This window comes from Diachasma alloeum, unplaced genomic scaffold, assembly GCF_001412515.2.
Source record: "Diachasma alloeum isolate Michigan unplaced genomic scaffold, Dall2.0 Dall_scaffold_00410, whole genome shotgun sequence".
Lineage (NCBI taxonomy): Eukaryota > Metazoa > Arthropoda > Insecta > Hymenoptera > Braconidae > Diachasma > Diachasma alloeum.
The window spans coordinates 39,009-65,523 of NW_021680549.1; the positions used below are offsets into that span (position 1 = coordinate 39,009).

General features: G+C 38.3%; 1 protein-coding gene across 3 annotated transcripts; it reads left to right on the plus strand.

The window, feature by feature from the left end:
• Nucleotides 1–5,772: 5,772 nt before the first annotated feature.
• Nucleotides 5,773–25,446, plus strand: LOC107042077 (myrosinase 1). 3 transcript variants are annotated; one of them, XR_001461127.1, is made up of 9 exons: nucleotides 5,773–5,831; nucleotides 7,468–7,705; nucleotides 12,285–12,627; nucleotides 13,477–13,807; nucleotides 13,888–14,035; nucleotides 14,215–14,453; nucleotides 14,526–14,672; nucleotides 24,086–24,296; nucleotides 24,388–25,446. XR_001461127.1 is itself a non-coding variant. In XM_015262947.1 (8 exons), the coding sequence occupies exons 1-8, from the start codon at nucleotides 5,788–5,790 to the stop codon at nucleotides 23,304–23,306; spliced, it is 1,566 nt and encodes a 521-aa protein (XP_015118433.1). In that variant the 5' UTR covers nucleotides 5,773–5,787; the 3' UTR covers nucleotides 23,307–24,077. The 3 variants fall into 3 exon arrangements, 2 of the variants coding, with proteins under 2 accessions (XP_015118433.1, XP_015118434.1); XM_015262947.1 differs by lacking the exons at nucleotides 24,086–24,296; nucleotides 24,388–25,446 and adding an exon at nucleotides 23,231–24,077; XM_015262948.1 differs by lacking the exons at nucleotides 24,086–24,296; nucleotides 24,388–25,446 and adding an exon at nucleotides 23,231–24,077 and having other exon boundaries at nucleotides 5,773–5,819.
• Nucleotides 25,447–26,515: the final 1,069 nt, after the last annotated feature.

Consider the following 26,515-nt stretch of genomic DNA (forward strand, 5'->3'; position numbering starts at 1 on the left):
TTGTTCATTTTAACCTTTATTTATGCATTCTTTCAAAATTTTAATAACAGATTTATCAAGCTCAGTAAGTTTCCCTGAATCAAAACCGAATGCTAGCTTCATAATAGTCATAATTTAATGTTGTGGGGGAGGTCTCGTAAATAATCTATAACATCAATGTCCTCACGATAACTAGAGACAATATTCTTTGATCTGGCCGATATTTCTTCCTCTTCTTCTCAACAACCAATTACGAACGAATCAATAAAGGTATTTACTTTTGTTGTGATACGTACTCCAAAACAAACACAGAAAGGACAATGAATCAGATTTGTACATACATGTGTGTATGGGAAAAATTGAATGTGCGTACAATGTGTATCTATGATGAATTAGATATGTGTTGAATTAACTGTGTGATGAATTAGATATCTGTTGAATTGACTGTGTGTTGAATTGATGTGTTATGTTGAATTGACTACGTATTAAATAGTTATGCTACCCCCTACAGCCATTACGGTTTTATAGGTACCCCTTTTCGTCAGCCTATTATGACTCTCCTCTTCGTTTCATTGTTTTTCCCTCCCTTATCAGCATTACCCTGGGCTGTCTTACTCTTTAGCCGGTTGCACTACATACAGGCTAGGACTACCAGGGAAATCATGAAAAACCTCAGTCATTTAGCCAGCCGATATTGCAGGGGTCGATTGTACCCATCGGTCACACTGACTAGATGGCTACAGTAGGTCTCCATAATCGTGCTTAGCGCCAGCAGTTCCACGCGGAGAAGTAGGGCTAAGCGGACACCCATCCAAGTACTACCCAGACTGAACGAACTTAGCTTGGACGATCGCCGGAGCCGCATACGCTACCCGTATGGCCCGTATGTTTTGTGGGAAAATTTATTTAAAAAATCCCAGAATTTTGCACGCGACGTATACGCAGACATTTCCTGAAGACATCATATCTCGACGTTTCATGACATTCTAAGTCATTTCCAAAGAAAATTAGAGGTTTTGGGCAGCAATTTGTTTTGTCAAGTATATGCTAGACTTAGGGATGTTTCAAGTTTATCTTAGCTCAACATAAAAAATACTTATATATAAAATGATTAAAACAACAATAATCCATTTTATACATAAATTAGTATTTTTATACATTTAGTATTTTCATATATTCAGAATGTAACAGGATTTAGTAGATTTTATTATTGCGGAGACAGCCAAGGTAATTAATTGTAATTTATTAATTTATCAATTGTTCTTATTAGTTTTATATTTAAATAACTTAAAATGGAATCATATGGTGCTCACATGAAATAAATGATTAATCATACTATCCCGCACATTTAATAAATAAAAAACTCAAAAGCAGAGCAATTTTATACTTTCTTTTTTTTTCATATATATTGAAATTAATTCAATGAAATCGATAATTTAAGCTGACCATTAATGGAAAAGTACAGAAATTTAATTATGGTTCCGCTCAACGTTACAATCTATTAATATGGAGAAGTTTTGTACAACGAAGGAATGAAGAAGGCACTCAACGCAATTATTAAATGGTTTCGAACTAGTATATAAACCGACTTCTGGTTATTGGTTATTGATTAAAAAACACGTATTATTATGAAACAGCCTACAGGTTATATTAGGAAATTTAGTGATTTATAAAGTTATCGAATTAATGATAGTTTTCTACAATCGGAATGTACTGAAGATCAATCAACAACACATTCCATCGCTGACTAACCCTGGACTGCAATGAGGATGTGTACACTCTAGTAGAGTAATATGATTATTGCTTCATGTTCATCACTATATATATTTTTACTTCCAAATTCTAAGAAAGATTGAATATCGGTATTATTTGTAACACAGAATGAACTATTACTCGAAATAACCACATTATTATCACCGAGAACGAGACCCTGGAATATAATAGGGAAATGAAACGAGCTCGCTGAAAGCGTGCGAAGTTTGGTTGAAAATCTGTGTCATGTCTCGCTGGACGATAATAATCTCCGCCCGTATATAACCAGCGTTGTCCCCACCCATTTTGAAAATTTTTTTGGTTCTACCATAAAAAAATACCTTTTGTTGTAGTTGACTTATCTTAGGGTTGTGCACGAGACCGTGACTAGTTAGTTGTGTTATTTGGATTTTTGTCATCTTGGGCTGATAAACGCTGAAGAAATAATGTTGTCTCTTGAAAAACCATATCTGCTCTTCTTGTGAAAGCAGAACAATATAACAAAGAGACGAGACTAAAACGAGACGAGACCGAGATGAGACCGATACAAGACTGAGATGAGACATACATTTTTGATAGCGAAACAAGACCGAGAGCGAGACCGAGACCAACATGTTACAAAATGAAACGAGACGATACCGTGTCGACCAATACCGTGGAGGTACCAGTATACGACAGTGTACTAGTATCCGACACTCGAGCATACTTTCCCTGATATTTCCCTTTTTTTTTTCATTTTTCAACTAAAAAAGCACCCTCTTTTATTACTCAATAGGAAGAGAAACGTTTTTTCTATGGTTTAGACAGGGAGTTTTCGCTTCTACGTGTAGAATAACTTTAAAAATAATTTTTTTTGTCCGTCTGCCTCTATGTGAGACCTGCCGTGGTGTTTTCTTAGCTAAACAGGTTAGAGTCCCTGCTTCGTGTGTGATGACAAAAAAGCAAAATGTGAGTAAATATTTCAATTGAATATTTTCGGATACTAGTAGGGTGATGTAAGGGATGCGTAGACAAAGTTAAATTTCTTTAAAACATTCCCAACAAATAAAAATGACGATGTCAGGTATTGGGACACTGGTAAAGCAGTCTGTCCCAGTATCCGAGACGTGTTTTTCCATGATCTAACCTCAATTATATTTTTCCATTGTATCTCGCTTCCTAACGATTATTTGAATGCAAAAATGAAACGAACATCACAATCATCAGTAATTAATTAACCACTCAATTATATATTATAGGAATAAAACAAAAATATCAGGAAAAAAATTCATGGAAGAGGATTTGCAAAAGGCATTGACAGCAAAAGCCCTCCCAAAGAACGTCTATCAAAGAGAGATAAGTGATATGAAAGAAATCGCAAATATTTTAGCTGTTTCAAATTTGAAAAGAATATCAAAGTTATTCTATGTGTTGTTTTGTGATAATTTATCCAATAAATGATCACAATCATCATATCCTGTTAATTATTTGGCAATATGAACCCAACGTACAGTGTCGGCTACTGCGACCTCAGTAGTGACGGATACTGGGACTATGCGATATTTGGGTGTCGGATAGTGGGTCACGCGGCTCCCTGACTTATTTACGTTCATATTTATTCACTGGTGCATTCTTTATACGTTTTTTGCTTCCGAATGGAAGCTTTGTAATCGCAATTTTTTTCGATTCTCTAATTTTGCTTGGATATAACTCAGGGTGATCTGAAACGTCGACATTTGATATTTTTAGCAAATGTATGTATGTATGTGTGTGCGTGTGTGTGTGTGCATGCGCCTTTGTCCAGAAAGTCATCAATAACTCTGAAACTGTCTTTACGAAAAATCTGAAATTTTGGTTCATAATAGGTCCTAATGGGAGACAGACATGTGCAAAATTTCAGCCTGATCGACTAAGTGGTTCCTGAGATATAGCATTTTCTCAAAAATGGTTTTTCACGAATATCTCATCAACGGCTTTATCAATTAAAATTTTTTTTATCCGAAAATCTTTGTTTTGATAATACCTATCTTTTTGTATCAAAACCTAATGAATCCACTACAGAGAATGGTTTTTTTTTCTATTTTTTCACTTTTTTCAAAAAATCGCTTGTATCCACGATAACTCAAAAAATAATTGAGATAAAAACTTCAAACTTTGTATGATTATAGCGCCGTTGGTAACGAAGGCTGGTATTGTCGGTGGGCGAAATCGGCCCAGTAGTTCATGAGATATTTAACTTTATAATCGAAAATTCTTCCTTTAATATCTCAAAAACTACTGGACCAAATGCATTCTGCTTGCTCTCAAAATTTTCGTCTGAGTGGTGGCTATCGATGAAAATCAAAATATAGGTACCATTCAATTGAAAGTTTTCGAGATATTTCAATTTTTCTATTTTTTTGAGATCAGATTCCTATTTTCGACTGTGAAGTGGTTTAGACTTCTATTAACGCTGTCAAATTCATCACTCATATCAGGCTGGTGTCTGGTTATTGAATTATATGGTCCTGATCATGAATGTAACGCGTGGTCGAGACAGGCCCTGAACCGGGCACCCATGTCCGGATCTTATACGGAGATCCTAGCCCCAACCTGATCTGGGGAACTACATCAGGTCCATGTCGAGTTAACTTATACGGTCCTAATTGAGTCATTCCAAATTGTGGCATTCCAAATTTCCAAATTTGAGTCAACTCTGGGTTCGATCCATCACAGAAGTGGAATTGGATTTTGGAATGGAATAACTACAGATCCATTCGGAAGCATACTACCAATGGAATTGGTAGAAATTAAAAACGAGAGAAAGTAGTATCACAAAAAGCGACAGTAAAAAAGCTTCGGTAGAATAGGCTTCTACCTCTGCTTGTTTTTTCATTTTCTTGTTCCTGAAATGTTCAGAATCACTTTCTGTCCATTTCATATAATGTTTTCGCCTTGGATAACGAAATACATACGTTTTACCGTGGGATACTTCTTAGACTGTCGGATACCGGTACCTCCACGGTAGTGAGACCATACCGAGACGATATTGAAATTTTCAATTTTTTCCGAGACCGAACCGAAATTTCTCAATATCTCGTCTCCTCTCGTCTCGCGCGCAGCCCTAGCTCATCTTCTGAACTTCACAATTATGAAATATCTCATTTTTGTAAGTTAGGTTAAACGCAGAAGAACGTTGACACCTCTGATTTTACGTAGTGGTCTCCTTCAAATGAGGCGACTTGGATAGGTACATATGGGCACGTCCACGTGAAGAGCCCACTTTGGGGACGTGAAAGTTGAGCATCGGCGACGTTTTGCATTCTCCGATTATGTGGATAACGTTCCGTACAAAATGATCTCGATAGTGTGGAAAATGACACCGCTATTGAAGTTTCAAGAAATTATTTAACATTGGTTTAAATGGGAGTTACGGTGACAAAAACGTTACTATGTCGTAAACTAGATGCGATAAAGTGGGTCCTTTCCATATATATATATATGTATTATCATCTTCCAACGAGGCACTTCAGTTAATGGCAATCATACATCGCCCGCCTTCGGTGGGCCCGTTCGATTCTTCAAATTTTCTTCTTTCATTGGTTTCATTGGCTCAGGAAATTACCGATCGTAATACAATCTCAGTTGAGGAATAAATAAATTATTATAGCATAACACATTTCTTACTCAATATAAACAGATAAAAGCATAAAATAAGCTGAGGAAGTTCAATTATCAGTTGACGAGTATATGTCGCACAGTCGGTACAAATACCAATCAGCATATAGGTGGAATCAATTCGAACTCAATTGTGTGATGTTAATGCTGTCAATTCTATAGATGTCATATTTCCATGAATTAGCTTTATCTTAACCGCCTTTAATCATCAAGTTGTTTTCGTTGATGATCTTGCAAAGAATATACCCTGAAGGCTAATAAATTCCGACCAATAGAATTGTGACTTTTCCGTATCTCTACCATATGCATATGTGTGCAAGCCAAACAGTTCAAGTTTTTGTTACGTAAAGTTGATTTCATTTATATGGCGATGAATCTCGGAATCATAGGCAGTTGTGTCTTATCTCTCAAGCAGGTGATATGAGAGCATCTCTTCTCCTCGTGCAAATTCTGTACGTCTGCAGGTAGGAGGTCGAAATTTAATGCACATGGAGAAAAAAGTTGGAAAAAATTTACCGAACAAGTCAAGTAATCGTGGAGTGAGTTCGATTTTGAGCCCCTAAGGTGCCGAAGCTGTAAATTTACGCTGCATTCCATCACAAATATTACATACAAAAATAGGTATTTTTTCATTGAATTACATTTTGGTCCACGATTACATTTCGTACGGTGAAATTTGGCACGATTTTCTAGGTAATTTTTATACAACTTTTGTCTCAGTGCACGGGTTAACAAAATGTTTGGGCTGGCTATGAATTAAAAAAATTTCTGAATTGTGAACCGAGTGATTGTCCCAGGTAGGAAATACCAGTGTTGTAAAAACGGGTCAAACGTGACATAAGTCTGGGCTTGCCGAGCCTTGGCGCCCAAGTTTGGTCCAAGGTTCGACCATCTTTGGTGACCAGGGCTTGAGCGTCGGGAGAAGGGACGAGTAACCGAGCCTTGGTTGATAGATCTGGACCAACCTTAGGTTGAATATCAGTATGCCGGAGTTCGATAACCAAGCCCAAGCCAGCGGTGGTCTGGAGGTTGGTCATTGGGCTCCAGAAATTGGTGTAATTGTGAGGATTGAGTCGTAAGAGTGAGATGATGCAAGTAAAATCATAGGGGTGAAATTATAAGGATGAGAACTGAACAATAATTTTGCCAGAGTTAAATCGTCATAATAGAAAGGGGCGAGAAAATCATACGGGTAACATCGTGAGAGTCGAATGGTGGGCATAGATTCTTAGCGGTGAATATTCAAAGGCTTTTCAAAGGCTAGGTGGTTTATTAAGGATAAAATGGCCAAGGTGGCATTGTAGGCTTTGAAATCAGATATTATTCGGTAATTATCACGAAAAAATGAACAATCATCATTAACAATCAATCATCATTGTTATAATTATCATTAGGATTATTCATTATTGAATTAATTTACCGATTAAGCTATAGTTGAATCCCTTAATATCTCTATGAACTGAGTAACAAAACGTTCATGTCGAAAAAAACCAAGGTGGAATTAATAGGGACGATTTGAAGTAGAGATTTTACGAATTGCGCGGTAGGCTAGTGGTTAGAGCGTCGGATTAGTAATTGCTAGGTCGTGGGTTCAAGCCCAAGTCAGGATAATATTTGAAGGTAACAAAATCGGTCTTTCAGCGATGATTGCATCATGTTTTGATAGGTAGGGCACAATCAATCATAAAAATCATCCTAAGAAGTGTTAATTATTTTGCTTTTGTTATTATTAATAATTATTGTGAATAGTTTAGTATCCAGCCCCGTGTCAGTGGCATGCCAGTAGTGATTTTATTTTCCTCCTTGAAGCTGTCACGAATGCTCAGAAGTAATATTGAATAACTTGTATTTCAATCACTCATATCATATTCATATAATTAAGTAATGTTTAATCGAGCCTGGCCAAAAATTTACAACTAACGGTGGGCCGAGATCCGCGCGCAAACCTGGTCCCACGTTATCATTCCAGATTTCAACCAAGTCCGGCGCGGTCCTTGCCGACGGGATTGGACCGAGCCCGACTCGTTGGTTTTTTCCTACCTGGGGTATCAAATGAAAATCACTTTGCGCCACTATCGACGATGCATTTTTGGAATTTAGATATGTCTCGGCACAAGATGAGGATTATCTAGAACTTCCAGAAGGATTTTCTATTGGTGCAGCAACCGCTGCTTTCCAGATTGAAGGTGCATGGAACACTGGCGGCAAATCGGAAAATGTATGGGATTATCGAATACATAATAATATATCATTGAGTGTGGATAATGGAACCGGCGATGTATCGTGTGACTCTTATCACAAGTATAAGGAAGATGTTCAATTGGTCAAAAATATTGGGGTGAGTATTCCCATAGTACCGTAGGAAAATATAAGAATGACTGTAAGTCTGAAAATTAATTGTCTTCATCTGCATAGTAGTAGATTGAGTTGGAAGTTAAAAGGTATTTTAAGAGGCAATCTGTTTTGCCAATGTTCTCCGCCGGTCGGAAATCTTTCAGAAAATTCGAAGAATCTGTCCCAGATAGATATCAGGTATTTGTTCCGGTGTAACTTGTCTGAGACGGATGCTTGTGATATTGCGAAGACCCCCGCGAAGACCGTCACAGCCAGAGAAGTATGTTCATGAATCAAACATTCGTCCGAAGTAGATCCTTGGGTTTATTTTGGAACCAAATCTATCCGGACAGATTTTACATTTCAGGATGAACTTAGAAAAAACAGCATTTTTTTAAAGTAAGTGAAAATTCAATTGCGACTCATAATTTTATGAACTATCAATGAATAGTGATGTAGTCTCATGTTTTTTTCCGTCAACTGAAACGTTTTCCGAGCGAAAATTTTTCTCTGTTCGCCAGAATTCAAATTAGTTTTAGATTCAATGCTGATCAGAATTTCTTGATTGCTTTGAAACAGCATCTGATATGATTTTAACTGATCAGTGAGATCTAATATGGTGAAGGGAAGTTCGATCCTATTCAGATTAGTCAAATCCGGACTGGGTCCGCATCAACGCGGGTAATGATCAAAAAGATCGGATCCTACCATTTCGATCATGCATGGATCTAAACAAGCGTAACATTTCTAATCCAAAACTCATTATCAAAGTCAGTTTTCACGTATCAGTCTCTTATTCTAGCCTGATTGGAATTTCTATTTGGGGTCTCGAGTAGAAATTTATCTCAGTTTCCCTGAGTCTCGTTCAGATCCGATTGCAATCAGGATTTCTTGATTAGAGTTTCAGATCAGGATCTGATAAGATTCTGCGTAAAGTGTTTGGATTCAATTTTATAAATCAATAAAAGCGCGACTGGATCCGCATCAGATCTGGTGCTGATGAGAAAGATCAGATCCTAGCATTTTGATCAGGAATTCTGTTCCAAAATTGATCAAAATCAGTTTCTGCGTATCAGTCTCGTATTCTAGTCTGATGTGAGTGTTCACTCGGGTTGTTAACTGTACTGAGAAAAATCCGACGTTGGTTCAAGGATGCGATGCTTAATTCAAGGCATTGCTCCCACAAATGGGTTCAGAGGCGTGCGACTTTGATTTCAAAGAATTCTGAAAAAAATGATTCTTGAATTAAAGTCAAGAAAATTTGCACTTCTAAGACCTACGAGTCTTGGATTCTTTCCCTGAAAAATTACAAGAAGATAAAAAAAACAACTGAGCCTAGGATTGAATGGAGTTGAGGGTCGAAGGTTCGGAGACCTCTGCCAGGAAATTTCTAGTAATACTAAGAGCTATATTACTAGCCACAAACATGGGAGAATTGTTTTTTCGTTTGATGTTGAAATTCTGTCGTTGAATGATTCCATTGGATAAATTATAATGAACAGGTTTGATTTACCACGTCGTTCAAAGGATTGTTATGGTGATTCTTCAGGAAGTTTCAGTGATTCTGGACGTCTCAAAGGAGTCGAATACCCAATTGAGTCATTTCGGAAATCCTCAATATGCATTTACAGATCTAAAGTGCAGAGTGGTGGAACTTGTACATTATAATTTATCTAATGGAATCAGTTCACCACAGACGTAAAATATCTATCCCTCAACATCAAACGAAAAAAACAATTCTCCTGTACTCATAGCCGGTCGTACAGCTAAGAGCACAGGGTTTCACCAGAGAATCCCTGCAGGTGGTCTCCGAACCTTCTGCTCTCGTGCCCAATCAATCCTAGGCTACGATTTTTTTTTTTCAATTTCTCATAACTCCTATTTGTTTCATTTTTATCCATTTCGGGGAATATTCCACTGGAATTCTAAAGAATTTTTTTCTAATTCCTTCTGTGGGAACTTCATTTATATGGGATGCTTGCGATTCATTGACCTCAGGCATTGAAACTGCCTAAGCCTTCAATTTGGATGGATAGAAATCAAAGACGTGCGGAATTTCGAATCAAAGATTGCTGCTCTTAAATGATTTCCGTCAACGTTCCAACAAATTCTGGTGCCATTGAATCAAGGACGCGCCTTTTTGATGGCATGAAATACGACTAAAAAGACGATAAACTGACGGTGACATCGTTGATTGAGGGCGTGACTTTAAAACAAGTCGCCGCTTTTGAATTTTTTTCAATGTCAAGCGCACTTTCGAAATCGAGAATGGATTTTTCTCAGCTTTTTAAGGAATATGGATATTCCATGCCAACTCGAGCAACCCGTGACTGCGACTGCTTAGATTCTGTTCGCAAATTCTATATGGTTTCTCGACCTCAAAAGGACACCCAATTTTTTTTCATTTTTCCCATCAGCGGTCAACTTTATATTCAACCTGAAAGCTAAAAAAGCGCCGGGCGTTCAAAATCTGGAAAAATTCACAACAGAAAAAAAACGATGACAATTTTTTAAAGTCAATTTCATGATGGATAATTCGATCGGTAGCTCATTCGCTAGTAGCACTCGAATGGTCACTAAATTTTTTTTTTTTAATTCGTATTATATTATTTTCGAATTGCTGCATCCTAATCCGATTATAGTTTCCGTCAATTATGATTATATAACTGTTCAAATCAATTTTCTGTCAAAAGAGCTGGCGATCTGGAAAAAAGTTGCCTACAAAAAATATTCCATGAAAGAAATTGCAAAATTTTTGTATTTTTACGTTTTCTCGTATATCCATTATTTACCGAGATGTTTGAATATTCATGAGGAACAAAGATGGAGCGTTTATTGCCACGACGTAATTGAATCTATGTGAGCTTTTTCTATAACGATTTTATCCAAATATAATAAAATCAGTTTTAGTTCAAAGCAGATATGTAATTTCACCAAAGAACACTCAACACCTTAATAAAATTTCCCTGTTAGTATCCAATCAATCTGAGCGTAACAAACAAGGTTTATGCGGCACGGTATGGTAGGCTGGGTTTCAGCTAGGCATGGCCACTCGTAGCACAACGTAACGTTGAGTGATGGGCAATCTCGGAGAACGGTCAAGTAAAGGAGGGTCAAACGGAGTTGGGTTAAATTAAGACGGGTCAAACGGAGATGGATCAAACCGAGATAGATCAAACGGAAGAGGAATGTAACCAGAATGGAAACGCATCCGTGTAACCAATCAGATTGGATGACTTTCTTGTCAATTTTATTTGCACCATTTTGATTTGCACCATTTATACGGATGCATTCCCGTTCGAGTTACATTCTTCTTTCGTTTGACCCTTCTCCATTTGACCCATCTCTGTTTGACCGATCACCGTCTGATCCATCACCGTTTGACCGTTCTGCGTTCGATCCATCTCCGGTTGACCCTTCTTTCAGGGATCGATAAATACGAGGGTTGGAACGCAAGTGCAGCACCAGAACCCCAGCAGCGCGACGCTGAGCTTGAGGCTGAATTACCTGGTCTGAAATCGACCCCGTTGAGATGCCGGGAATGAGGTTTCGCTCATAACGATCTGGCTGGGTCCCAATCAGAGCCCAGGTTAAATTTTTACTATGGCAAGCCTGATATTGCTGAAACCATCATTGAAAGTCAGAAGATGACATGAAATTGCTAGAGCAAGACATGACTAAAGCTACCAAGACATGGATGAAGAATTGGAGATGTTCGTTTACTTTCACACTCTGTTCAGATATGTGCCTGTTGCATAATATACAATCAAGAGTTGAGCATGTATAACCGGGTACATATAGGCAAACTAACGCTATCTATTCGGGGTTTGATACCAAATTGGCGTGAGAAATCCTCCTATGTACAAAACATATGCAAAAAAATAACGTGCATATAGAGATCTTGAGATACGCAACATCTACAGAAATCCTCCACCCACATCATTCCGCATAAATATTCAAATATCTCCGTAAATAATGGAGCCTTTTTTCCATATCTTTAGTCGTTTTGGTGAAAAATCAATTTAAACAGTTATAAACTCATAATTGACTTAAACTATCATTGGATCCGGATGCAGGGACCCAAAAAACATGTCTACATCTTAACAACAGGCAACCGTATCAACATAGGGAACCGATAGCACTCACGCTTGTCTGTTATTAAGGTGTTGATATAATTCCAATGAATAAAAAACATTGAGAACATGCGAGTGCTACTAGCAAATAAGCTACCTATTGAATTCTTCATCTTGGATTTTTTTTACGGTCTTCGAGTCACTATTTTGTAAATTTTTTCATATTTTTAGCACGAGGCTTTTCAAGTTTTCAGGTTGAATAAAAAATTAAGCACCGGTAGGAAAAATCTAACAAAAATTGAGAGTGTCTTTTTAAGGTAGATAAACCATATAAGAAATTGCATACCGAATGTGAGGGGTCGAAATCACGGTCTACTCGAATTGGCATGGAATACCCCATATTCATTTAGTCATATTCAAGTCTATCATTCGCTAATAGTTAACCAAGTTTTTTAACAATAAATGAATTGTTCCAGCAGTGCATGCTCATTGTATTTGTTCACTTCACAGTTGAATCATTATCGATTCTCCATAAGTTGGTCACGAGTGTTACCAACTGGTTCATCAGATGAAATCAACAAAGACGGAATTCAGTATTATAAAAATCTTCTTGATGAATGCTGGAGCAATGGAGTCACACCTTTCGTGACACTCCATCATTTTGATGATGTACAATCACTCATTGAGAAAACAGGAGGATGGTCTAATGAATCGATGGTTGAATATTTTGCCGATTACGCGAGAGTTATATTCAAAGAGCTTGGATCTAGAGTGAAATTCTGGAGTACAATCAATGAATCTGATGTTTTCTGCAAAGTGTGTGCTTATCTAAATGAGAGTGTCATCAATACAGGTAAATACAGTTACCCAAAAAATATAGGGATACATAGTTGTACATCCAAAAAAATACTAAAATGAAGTCAAGAATTCATGGTTAACAGAATTGAATTAGAAGGATGATTTAGGAAGTTTTTTTTTGTGTATGCGCAGATTATAATTCTTTGCGGAAAAAAATAAGTTCGAATCAATCAAATATTAGTCAAATTGTTGGAGAACGGATTTCCATGTTGAAATGAATATTGATTGATAGTTTTTCCGGAAATACTGAATTTGAACGACCACGTTACATATAAATTATAAATATTTATAATATTGGGTCTTTGTGGGGTTGGGTGCGCCCCCGTTGCGAATCCTGGGTAATGCTAAATTTACTGGTAGAACTTGATATTCATACCATATCATGCACTTTTGAATTTAATTAAAAATACTTCAATAATTTTATTTTTTTCTATTACAACCGCTTTTGAAGGGATGACGGGTAGTGCTGTTGAGATCACTCGCACATCGATGTCAACAACCATAATATAATGTGAGATGTCCCAAAGAGGTTTAAATTCAATAATAGCAGCTCAGTAAAATTATTGAAATTGAATTAATCATGAAAATTAATTTGCGATGTGGTTACGTAATTACCGTTAATATTACCGTTTTTCTCTTGCCAAACTCTAGTTCAGTATTCTCAGTATCGATGAATTACCAAAAAATTCTACAATGATAGTGTTCCCTGATGGTTTTCTTGGGAAATTCGGTGAATCGAAAATATCGCTGTTTCAAATTATTAGGTATATTTTCTTCCGCGTTGAACCAATTTGTTCTCAATCAAACTCAATGTTGATCTCTTTTAATATATTCACAAATACAGCCTACAGGAATCGTTATCTTTGCGCACATAATGTGCTGAAAGCTCATGCCCGCGCTTATCATATATATGATGAAGAATTTCGGACTATTCAAAAAGGCAAAATTGGATTAGTCACTAATAGTGGATATTATTTCCCAAAATCGGAGAGGGACACAGAAAGTGTCGACCTTGCATTTGACTTTGAAGCAGGATGGATATTGAATCCTATATTCTCTAAGAATGGAGATTATCCAGAGGTGATGAAGACGAGAATCGCAGAGAATAGTAAAGCGGAAGGATTGACGCATTCCCGGTTACCAGAATTCTCCCGTGAATGGATTGATTATATAAAGTAAATTAAGAAAATCAACACGATCTTTGTATGTAAAACTATTGAAATTGATCTTGAAAATACATAAAGTGTCATTTCAGAGGAACTTATGACTACTTGGGTATCAACCATTACATCCCGGCCATGGTTGAACCAGCGAATAAGACTGCTGAGGGAAGATGGTATAATGATGTAGGTGTCATCTACACGAATCATTCTGAATGGAAACTGACAGCAATGGGATGGGGAGTAAGCACACAGACAAATCTATTGTCAACGATAGCATGTCTACATATTAATACCAAAATTTCTCTGGTTGCAAAATCTCATCCATTTTTCCTTACGGCTGCAAAAAGTTCAATCTTTAAATAACAATAAGTTCATTTATAAGGACAAAATCGATCTAATTTCTCTCCCCCCACGCATAGGTGGTTCCCAAAGCTATCGGACGGCTCTTGCGGAAGATAACGAACACTTTCAATAAACCTACAATCTATATTATGGAAAATGGTGTAAGTTTTCGGTCAGGTGTCATAGATATTGACAGAGTTGAATATTTGTACTCATACTTGAAGGAAGTATTATTAGCCATTCGTGACGGATGTGATGTCAGAGTGTATACTGTTTGGAGTCTGCTAGATAATTTCCAGTGGTTTGATGGATATACGTGAGTTGAGCTAAATCTGTTGCAGAACATATTTGATATCCATTCATATTTGTATATTTCCCCTATTTCCAGGCAAACTTTTGGACTTATTTCCGTGGATTTTAAAGATCCTAACCGAACGAGAACTCCTAAACTTTCTAGTTATTGGTTGAGGACTATCATACAGAAGAAGAAATTGATTCCATTCAACAAAACCATGTTAAATATGTTGAAATTAGAGTGAGTATTCTACTTGGTTTGCTTGGTTCTCTTCATCTCGGATGTCTGCGTCTTTTCTCAGTATTCAATGCTATCTGGATCGTGTATCGAGATATGCGGCAGCGTATCGGACCAGGAAAATTGTTGACTCCGACTATCCAACACCTCAGGCCGAGCGCTGCCGGATATCTATACACGAAGAAACTAGTCCCTCCACTCACTCCAGATCACGCCTATTATGGTGTGTGCATATGACTCCGCCCTTTCCCAACAGATGTCGTTTTTAGTATTGCTTACGTGCACTAATAAATGGCAACACTTGTATTCGATAGTACTTTACGTCACATTTGGTTGAAGTGTAAGCTACAAGAGTTTTTACCTCCGGGACAATGTCGGTTTTCGTTCCAAGTAAACATCATTTGCGGGAAGTATTATTACAGTATTATATTGCAAAGANATGTCAGCTGTCAAACGCACTACGTGACATTTGGTTGAAATGTAAGCAACAAGTGTTTTTACCTCCGTGACAATGTCGGCTTTCGTTCCAAGTAAACGTCATTTGCGGGAAGTGTTACTACACTATTATATTACAAAGAAAAGTATAGCGAAAACTCATCGTTTACTTGTGGAGATTTACGGTGAGCATGCTCCATCTAATACAACTTGCAAGGAATGGTTTCGACGATTTCAAAATAATGATTTTGGCACTGAGGATAGAGAACATGGAAAACCACAAAAAAAATTTGGAGATGCTGAATTGGAGGCATTATTGGCAGAGGATTCTTGCCAAACTCAATCAAAATTGGCTGCAGCATTAAATGTTGAAAGATCAACTGTTGCAAAGCGTTCAAAAGCAATGGGAATGGTTCAAAAAGTTGGTAACTGGGTTCCATATGAATTGAAAGAAACAGACATGGAACGTCGAAAAACAATTTGTGAAATGCTACTTCAAAGACAGCAAAGAAAAGGATTTTTGCATCAAAGAGTCACAGGAAATGAAAAATGGATATATTATGAGAATTCTAAACGCCAAAAAGCTTATGTGAAGCCAGGTGAACCCGGCCCATCCCAGCCAAAAAGAAATATTCACAGTGCCAAGGTTATGCTCTGCATTTGGTGGGATCACAGAGGTGTTGTATATTATGAGTTACTCGAACCCTCTCAAAGCCATAGAAGAAAAACGACCAGAATGGATGAATAGGCACAGTAAATTAATTATTCAACATGACAATGCCAAACCGCATACCGCCCAGGTTATGAAAAGATATTTAGATGCACAGGATTGGGAAGTGCTACTCCACCCGCCACATTCGCCAGACATAGCTCCTTCGGATTACCACTTATTCCGAACACTGCAGTCAGATCTTACGGGAGAACGGTTCACTTCATACGAAGGTATCAAAATTTGGCTTGATAATTGGATCAGCTCAAATGACCAGGATTTCTTCAGGCAAGAAATACGTTAATTACCTGAAAGATGGGCGACGGTTGTAGCTGCAGAGCATACTTTCAATAAACTTTTCTTCAATTTTTTAATCAAGCAAATGTGTTTTATTTGAACAAAAAAAAGCGGAGTCATATTCACACACCAAAATAAAAACGAGGCAAGTTACATGGAAAATACACTTAGTTACATCATATAAATCGCTCACACGCTTTTTATTGATGTGCACACTGTTTTGTTCAAGTCAATATTTAAAAAGTTACGCGCATAGCAACGAGTTCCTATCCTCATTTTTGCATTTCACATTATCTCAGTCCTAAGTGTGAGTTTTGGATTTCGACGTTGGTAGCAGTATAAACCAGCCTGATGCGCAAAGAAGAGAGAGAGAATCAGTATGTTATTCTTGATCTCTTCTCCTTGTACTCTACCCATTTTGTTATTCGACTCATTTGTTTATTGTAAACGCAAAATCATCATGATAAGTGAGGTGATATACAAGGGTATTTTGCTCTATGCAAGAAAATTCGACCCTGTTTTCACAGAATTACTGTTATTAATTAAATTCATGAATTACATGTGGGCAAGTATATTTTCGGGGTTTGTTTACGTGTGAAATTTTAATAAGTTCGACTTCCATCAGAAATTTACATATTGATTTTAGTGTATAAAAATGATAAATTTAGGCGAAATTTTGCAATTGGAGTCAATGCATGAATAGATTATCAGAATCTATGTAACTAAAATTTACCAAAAGTACAAACATGAAAAATAGCATGACAGAAATAGTTTGCTTTCTGTGAAAAAAATACGTCAAATTTGATTTCAACAAACTAAATTCGATAAACACAAAATTGATTATTTCCTGGGTTTGCAAAAATTAATGAAATCTTCCTAAATAACACTGTGCCAAGGACAATTTTTCTTTGGTTTTTCCTGGCAATAAGAAAGACAATTTTCTAAAAAATTACAATTTCCATAAAAAACGTGAAAAAAATACAGAAATTAATGAGTGGCTGTAGTGGTCACACGGGGAGTGTGTGGCTCCGGCGGTCATCCAAGTTAAGCAGCGTTCAGTCTGCCCAGTCCTTGGATGGGTGTCCGCTTAGGCACACCTAACCATGTGGGACTACAGTCGCTAAGCACGAATGTAGAGAATCACTGTGTCCATTGATCACACTGACTCAATGGACACAGTGGAATCCCTGCATTATCGGCCGGCTGTACGACTGGAGTTTTCCATGGTTTCCCTTGCAGTCCTAGCCCGAATGGGGTACAGTTAAGAGTAAGACGGAACATGGTAACGCAGAAAAAATCAGACGAGAGAAGTGGGAAAGGCAAGGCAGACGAATGGGGGGGAGCCTATAAAACCGTAATGGTAGTAGGAAAGAAATATAGATAAAAAATGAAAAAAAAAAATACAGAAATCAATGAAAATAAGCCAACTCAGAGTTCAATAAACAATCAGTAAAGATGGAACGAACGTCCTTGGCTCGGATTTTTGGCAATCACTCCCTAATATTAATTTAATGTTCCATGTTCTGACCTGCGACAAGGACGTTGGTTCTATCTTTACTGATTTTTTATTGAGCCCTAAGATTGGTTTCTGTATTTTTGCAAGTTTTTTATGAACTAAAGCATAAATTAATGATCATTAAAATGGAAGAATTGAATAATTCAGAAACCTGATTATTGTTTCTACTTGTTTTCCCGGTGGGGGAGTGGGAAGAGCCGAATCGCACGGTATACGGGAACCGCCAGAAAAAGTCAGGTAAGAGGGTGAAATTATTGAAAAAAGATAAAACAAGTAAAATAATTGATAATTAAAAATCTCTAACGAAAAAATTGTAAATTGACTAACTTGAAAAGGGAGAAATAAAAACGGACTAAATTTCGCAGAGCTTAATTGAAAGATAAAAATAATGAACCCTAAAGTCATAATACAATTCTTATTCAACATGGAAGATTTAGACAAATGAAGGAAAGCCGCAGAGTAACCGGAGTGAACTCAATTGCCAATTCACAAGTATCGCATCATAGTCAGTTCAAATAGCATGCATCACATACACATGGGCGGAATCAACACGAACTCAATTGTTCGATGTTAACGCCGTTTACTAAATGCATATCGCCAGATATTCTTGAATTAGGTTTATCTTCACCGCCTTTAACCACTGAATTGCTTTCAATAATAATCTTGTGTCCAATATACATATATTTTGAAGGGTAATGAATTCTGTGAAAATGCCAATAAATGAAAATGAATGTAAATTTTTCATATATGTATCAAATATGGATGTGTCTGACCTAATCAATTCGAGCCTGTTACGTAAAATAGATTCCGCATTCATAGGTCCGTGAATCTTACAGACGTGTGCTGTTGTTTATTATTTGTGGACGTCCGCATGAAAAGGGACCACTTTGTCTATATGGAGTTTTTTTTATCGTTATTTTACATCACTTCGACCCGGTTAGGGCATGCTGCGATGATGATCAAGACTTTAGGAGGTTAGTCTGGCATAATGGGTTAATAATTTCGATTTTTGTTTTATGTTTTCGCCTAGCTATATTCTTTAAGAGTATTTCGGTCGAAATTTCACATTGATATCTCAAAAATTATCGATGCTATGGGTATTTCAATACAACGCCTATGAATGGAACGGTCTCTGGGCCGTCCCAGCCCGCGCTGCGCGGTTCTGAGACATCCCCAAGACACAGGTACTTCGTCCTCTAAGGTCACTCACCTGTCGAATTTTACCATCATTTCCTCATTACCTCTATCCCTTTATTATCCTCGAAATTTCACTTTTCAATTATGGCTTTCCTAGGTGTAATTGACGAGAATTTAAATAACAGAATTTTGAGCGGCCGTAGTGTCTAGATTTTAGTGAGGGTTTTTAGTTGTTGATTTTTATTGGCCTTATATACGAAATGATGCTCCGAAATGAATTGCACTTGTAGGTAAAATTGACGGAAATTTTGATGTCAGAATTTTCCGAGCCCCAGTCGTGTCTAGTATTTAGTGGAGAGCAAAACAACTTTTTAAAATGAAACCTGGTATTGGCAAGGGGAGTCGAGTTAGTAATTGGCGGGCATGTAGACCCAAAAAGGGAATCTATCATCCCCCTAAAACTGTTAACACGAGTAGTGAATCAGCTGATAGTAGTACATCAGGTGAAAAGTTGAAAGATAGAGATTATGACTCCATCAAAATGGATCCTGTGCATAACAATAGAATTATCGATTTTTCCTGTTTTCACATTACTTAGCGGAATTCTTGTCTGTGGAACTTGTCGCGGTATTCCGAAATTTGGTGCCGACGATGACCAGGGTTTGGGATTTTAAATAGTGGTGAATTGTCAATGTGGTCAACGAAAAATTGCGTCAGGTCCATTAGTGAAGAAACAATTTGAAATTAATATTAGAATTATTTTTGCGATGCGTTGGATGGAATTAGGCTTAGAAAAGGTGAATATGTTTTGCGGTTTGATGAGTCTTTACCTTGGATTTTGCAAAGTTCGTATTATTAGGTGTGTGACTTAATTTTTACAGATTTTTCAGTTAATTTATTTTCATCACTGAGTCCCGCTAACCTGCACCTATCGGCCTGTTCTGCGGCCGATAAGTGGCGATTAGCAGTCATGGACTTGATAAAGAGGAACGGCTGACTTCATGTCGTGTTTTAGCGCTCCTAGACTCGTTAAATATCCAACCTCAAACCAGCTGTTTCACACTACCCCTGTTCCTCATTCCTCCATCTTGTTCTTTATGCTTTCCACACATTCACCATCGAAAATTTTCTGTTATCCAATTTTCATTAGAATCATCCTTTTAGACAGAGAATTTCCGATTCAATCATTATCATCACTTTTCACGTTTGTTCTGTTTTTTTATTCAGTGAGGAGAAGCGAGGGGGAGGTGGGCTTCATAAAAAATTTGCGAAATTTGTATCCAAGAATGAAGAAATGAAAAATCTATGGACTTTTTTCTATTAAATATTTTTTTAGGAATACGAGATGGTAAAATTGCATGATCTCCGATAGAATTAGCATAACAAATCAATAGAATTTTCACAAAACTCCAATAGAGTTTTTTCAAGGGTTCCAATATGAATTCAGTAGAATTTTTCTATGGAAATACTAGGTTTTTGTAGTATCTTTCTTATACCTAACTTTTATTGAACAGTGGACATACTCGGGATTGGGCAGATAAATAGGGATATATTTGGATAATTAATAATTGCAGGTTTTGCTAACATTAATGTACTATCTATATTGAATATTGTAACATGATAAAAATCATGTACTGTTCCTCGCCTGAACTGACCGCGGATCATGGGGGGGAAATTAGTCGTTTACCCCAGCGAGGAGTCGGATCACCCAGAGCCACAACTGTCACTTTATTTTTATTTTTTTTTATTTGACTATTTTCCTTCTGTCCATCATTCTATCGAACTCGGTCGATCGCGCTCACCGTGGATTACGTGAGCTTCGAGACGAGGGGAGTGGAGCGGAGCCTCGGGGAGAGCTACAAGACGGCGCGATATCTGAGGAGCAGCACACCGACGAGCACGCACACACCGAGTCTGGGAGACTCACACCACGGAGGACGCGAAAGACGATCGTCGCACGCCAGCAGGCATCTCAGGCCTCTACGTGCGAACCCCCACCACCTCACCGATGGATCGGCGGCACAAGGCCGTCCAGTAAAAAACCGATGTTACAGCATTGAGGGAGCATCGGATTATGTTGGCTTCTGCGCCGCTCAACGCGGATCACATCCACCGACCGCGAGGCGCAAGTTCCAGTTTCGGGGCCTGAGGAATTGGGAATTAGGACCATTTTAAAATGCGAAAGTCCAAAATTGTCGAATCACTTGGATTCTTCGCGCTTATCACGTGATCGGGTGGGGGTAGGAGAAATTGAGAGGTTCCTCGGGGCGATGTACGGCCCCGACGAACACTCTTCGCTGGGGTTCAGCCATATTAAGTCGCTCTGCGCAATTAAAGTTTTATTATGCTCTTTGAGCTTCTTTAAATTGTTAAAACAATTATTACTTTGGTGTGCCTGGATTTTCCGGCCTTTTCCTGACGTCGCCGTACTGAGGGTCCAGATGAGTTTACCCTGGAGTTTCTCGCGTATCAAACGGTGAGCGTGATTTAAGTTGTGAGTACTCGCGTAGTTTTTCGATTCATTTCTCCGGTGGCCATTTTGGACACCGTTTGAGTGTTAAAATTCGAGCCTTTTGCCTTCGGGACGCGGCACTCAGTGGCCTGTGGCCTCATTTCTTTATTTCCAGTAGTAAATATTAATTATTTCCTTCATATTGTTGCCGTTGATCGGTTTTGACTTTGGAACTTTGTTCAATTTCTTCATTCGTGTGGCTCTCGCATCGTCGTCGCTTGCGGGTGATCCTCGCGTCTTAGCGTCTCCCACGCGTCTTTAAAGTTATTACTACTTCTTTTCGTTAATTAGTATCACTAGGTTAGTTACATTTTTTTTGGTTTGTATAGCGTCTTTGCTCGCGGGAGTCCTCTCCCGCACGTGTACAGAATCCTACGCTAATTCTCGTATGGACGAGTAAAAGATCACACTTAATTATGATTTGAAAATATAATTTTTTTTTGTGTTTTATAAATAATTGCATTGTTGAGTACGCTCATTGTAGCCTGTTTCCACACGCCTCCGCGGTTATCTGAGCTAGTCGTGGAACGCGGCTCAACGGTGTGACCTTGTCCTTTGGCGGTTAAAAGGACTGGCGCCCTTTTTGGCATTTTGTCTCCTCTCGTTATTCCCATCGTTCTAATTCCGGGTTGAGAGAGTCCAAAAGGTTCGCTGAAAGTTCGTGGAGAACCACGCGTCTGAATCCCGCAGACGCGCTTGGAAAAATACCTCACAATATATATCGTACAGCGCCTCATTTAGCAAATCAGGTTATTGATATGATCAGATAGTAATATAGAAATTACTAATATCACGACACTCCCACTTAATTTCTGTTTTACACGATGACATTAATTTGATTATTCTGTCAACGGGTTTACTCCGATAAGTTCCCCGTTTTACCCCGATAAATTTTTCGAAGATCGTTCTGGGTAGAGGCTTCGTGAATATATCTGCGAGTTGGTCCCCAGTCCAGATGTAGTCCACAGTGAATTGTTTGGCGTTATATTTCTCACAGATGGTTTTGTACTTTACATCCACGTGTTTGCCTGAAGATTGGAAGAGCCCATTTTTTATCCACTGAATGGAGCTCTGGTTGTCGATGTAGAGGTGGGGTACCAGCTGATGTCCTGGCGTCAGTTCGTTGATGAAGGTGGTCGTCCAAGTGCAGACATTCATTCCCAATGAGCAAGATAAAGTTCCGGAAACGTTTTGAGAACGTCTCGAGATGATCTGAAAATGTAAGAAGGACGTTCCCAAAAACGTCCCCGAAACGTATTTTTTGGAAAATACAGGGTTTTTTTACGTTCAGGAAACGTTCGTCCGGAACGTTCGAAACGTTCACAGAACCTACCATGAACGTTGAAGAAATTACGGAATTTTCGGAATGTTTCACTTAGGTCTCGATGACGTTTCAATGATACTTATCAAATGAAGTTTGAACGTTCTCGAGACGTTCGATCTTTTACGTCATTCATGGGACGTCTCACGGATGTGTCGCGAACATTTTCCTGAGACAACATATGTCTCATCTGAACGTTCAGCGAACGTTCAACGTAATCTATATGTAATGTTCACTTGAAACGTTCCTCACACATACTTCAATCGTGTAATGGACGTGCACCGGACCTCCTCCGGTACGTCATTGAAATTGAAATTGTAGGCTGGGCGTTTATTTTATTATTTTAGTTATTCTGTAATCTCCTTCGTAATTCACGAAAATCAAACATACATTTTTATGGTACAATTTCTAAATAGTTTATTAATATAGAAATGCTCTGAAATTGTTGACGTAAATATGAATTTCGTTGATAATCTACTTTTTTATACTATATACATGTGCGTACATTATATATACATATATAAACTATATAAATATCAAGAAACAGGACCATAGTCATCGGGACCTGGTTTTGAAGAGAGAGTGTCGATGGAAAAGCGTACTACTGATTCTTCTTCCACAACTTTTATCGCAGACTATGTGAAACCTTCATCAACTGGTCAGACTATGGACAAAATTGGAACAATAACAACATCGATAAAGAAGGGTAGCAGCGCTCCTCCTGTTGTGACTTCTATCGCACACGATACAACACCTGAATCGAGCAGAAAGACAATTGAAGTATTTCAAAGTACAACACCAAAATTCATATCGTCAAACCATGGGAATGCAGCCAATGATGGAGTTTCGAGAGTGAAAGTGATTGATTGTGAGGGTGTAAATATATTTGCACTCATTGGTTCATGTAGCCATATCACAACACAAATTTTTGTGGCAGGCATAATTTTATTTCCCCTCCTATTGTTTTTTGTGTTGTGTCTCGTCTGTAGTGATAATTTTCTCTCACAGACCCATGATAATATTGAAGTTGCTGACTTTTAGTTGTCCCCATCATATGAGTGCTTATTTATTGTCTATGAAATTCTATGTACTATGTTATCTTTCTTAAAATATATTTTTTTTGTGTATTTTATGAGTGTAGTGTATCATTGTTGGGGAACAAAGAGAAAATGGAGAAAAATAAAGTGCGAATTAGTTTTCACACTATTCGAGAACCGCACGGACACGCTTATACTCCCATGAGTGTTTACAGTGGGACCCCTGCTGATAGCGACCCAATACTCGTTCCCCTCCAGTCGGTGCCAGCTACGTCCAGTGGATGTATTGTATACGTATTGTATACATTTTTAATTATCGTTCTGTCTGTACATGATTATTTGAATGTTTGAAAGCAAAGGACAAAAGGCCTGTCCGCACCGACCTGGTAGTTTTTGTAATTTTATGGAGGTTTGGGTATGCTCTGTTCCTTACGCATTGGCATTTGTTCCAGGTATTTTTCCAATGCAGTTACTCCCTCTCCTCACGGCTCAGTTACCCTATAAATAGGGCAGAGATGGCAAGAAATATTGTCAGTCTTACACGGATTTCTTATCGTAACACTCCTGTTGACAGTTCGACACCAATATTGGTATTATATAATCATTAACAATGGCGTCAACGAAAATGGCAGCTGCATCTCGTTTGGAGTACAATCCCAAAATGTAAGTTATTTCATAGTTACAAATTATTTTGAGGATGAACTATAAAGCCTAGCCATAGTGCAATTTTTTCATGTTTTTTTTTTGTTCACAGATCATTCTCTCTGGTTGAGTGTACGAAGGGTGCAAGGTTGAAGACGATGATTATGCCTCACCGATGGTTGTTTGAGGAAGAGGAACAGTGATTCTGTTATTGGCCTCCTCTAATATACACTGAACGAGAAATTAAAAAAGCCATCCGAGCTGGAGATGAACCGGAAGTGAAAAAATGGAGAGAATATCCAGTCAAAGTGTATTACACTGGTAATGCGGCAGGATGTGAGCTCAAGGAAAAGCAGCTGATTGAACAGGGGAGTGATGTTTTCAATAAGAAGGATGCAGACGATTCGGAAGAAGAGGTGAATGATGAAACTCAACTGAGTGGCGAACGATCACCCGAGAAGACAACCGATCAACCCAGCTACTCTTCGCCTACATCTGAAGGAAGGTCTGAACCTCAGCCTATGACATCATCGAGGATTTTGAAGAAAAACAAAAAGAAAATCAGGAATGGGGGACAGAAGAGAACGGGCAAGCTTCAGCGATGCGGTAATTGCTTAAAAGAAATCAGACGGTTCCAACAACGATGGAAATACCAGGAGAAAGTAAATAGGAAGTTGAATGAGAAAATGCTGAAAATGATGATGGACATCCAAGCCAGGTTCCAAGCGAATGCCACAACTGGCAGTAACGTCGTTGCAACTCTGAAAATCGGTAACGTTGCCACTCCCCTCCAAACGATCGAAGAGCTGGAGCAGGTGGAAGCCATGTTGGACGAAGAGAAGTGTGACACAATCAGAGGATACTTGAAATTTAAAAAGAGGGGATGCTGCCAAACAACTGCAAAGGCCATAATGGAAGCCATGATGTCAAACACGCTGATGGCAAAATTGAATTGGGAAGGAAAGAAACCTGGAAAGATTGGGTTGAAAAAAATTGCTCCGAAACTGGAAAAAGCAATCTTGGATGGAGCGATTCTAGCTGTGAACAATGTATGGCTAGAGAATGAACTCAAGCATCATCTGATGAGAACAGTGGTACGAGCGGGTATAACACCGAAGGGAGCCAACGCGAACCCTCAAGAGCCAATGATATGATATGATATGATGCACGAAAAAATAATTTGAATGTAAAAAAAAATAATTTCATGATTAAATGAATAAAAAATTTCTTCTTTACAAAATTGATTCTGAATTTTCTTGAAAGAATGTTTTCTTCGTGAAGAAAAAAAATTATATTTAATTCAAAATACATTGGAAAGTCATTAATCGGTTGTAACCCAACTATACAGAAAGAAATTTTGGATAAGAATTACCCTTCCGTTAGATAGTTGGAAGTTCCATAATAGTAGATACCGTCCCAATGAGCAAAATAAGGTTCCGGAAACGTTTTGAGAACGTCTCGAGATGATCAATTGCTTGACACGCTGCGATAAACTCAGCTTCACTTGTGGACTGTGAGACATTTCGTTGTTTTTTGATTCCCCACAGAATTGGAGACCCATTGTATTTTACCAGGTAACCTGAAGTTGAGCGTCTGGTGCTGATGTCTTCTGCGTGATCAGCATCGGAGTTAGCTTCCAGACCCTTCAGACGATTGTTACTGCTGAGTATGATTCCATAGCCGAGAGTCCCTTTGAGGTATTTTAGGACTCCTTTGACGGCGTTCCAGTGGACTTTCCGAGGATTCGTCGAGTGTTTGCTCAGTGCGTGGACAGCAAACGTGATATTTGGTCACGTCATCATTGACAAAAACTGTAGGCACCCTACCGCTTCTCGATAGAGGACATTCAGCTTATCTTCATGTTCATCAACTGATTTGAACATGACAGGTTTTGATGACTGTCAGCAGGGATGCTGACTGGGCTTGCTACAGCCATGTGAAATCTCTGGAGGATTTTCTCGGTGTAGAATGTCTGGTGAAGAAGGAGAGAACCATCTACCTGCCTACCAACTTGAAGGCCCAGGAATACGTCCAGGGGATCAGTATTAATTTTTATTTCCTTCTCCAGGTGGCTGATCAGGGCTGAGATACGTTCCTTACTCTTCGAGGCCACGAGTCCATCATCGACATATAGAGCCAATATTAGCTGCTCTTGATCGTCGTGCGAAATGAAGACACATGGCTCCACTGATGTACTCTTCATGTTGAAGCGTTCCAGACATTGTGTGAATCTTTTATTC

Coding starts and splice junctions, on each gene's coding strand:
- LOC107042077 (XM_015262947.1), top strand. CDS start 5,788: ATGAGAGCATCTCTTCTCCTCGTGCAAATTCTGTACGTCTGCAG. Junction 12,628..13,476: donor TGAGAGTGTCATCAATACAG/GTAAATACAGTT, acceptor TCACAAATACAG/CCTACAGGAATCGTTATCTT. Junction 14,673..23,230: donor TTAAATATGTTGAAATTAGA/GTGAGTATTCTA, acceptor CTTTTATCGCAG/ACTATGTGAAACCTTCATCA.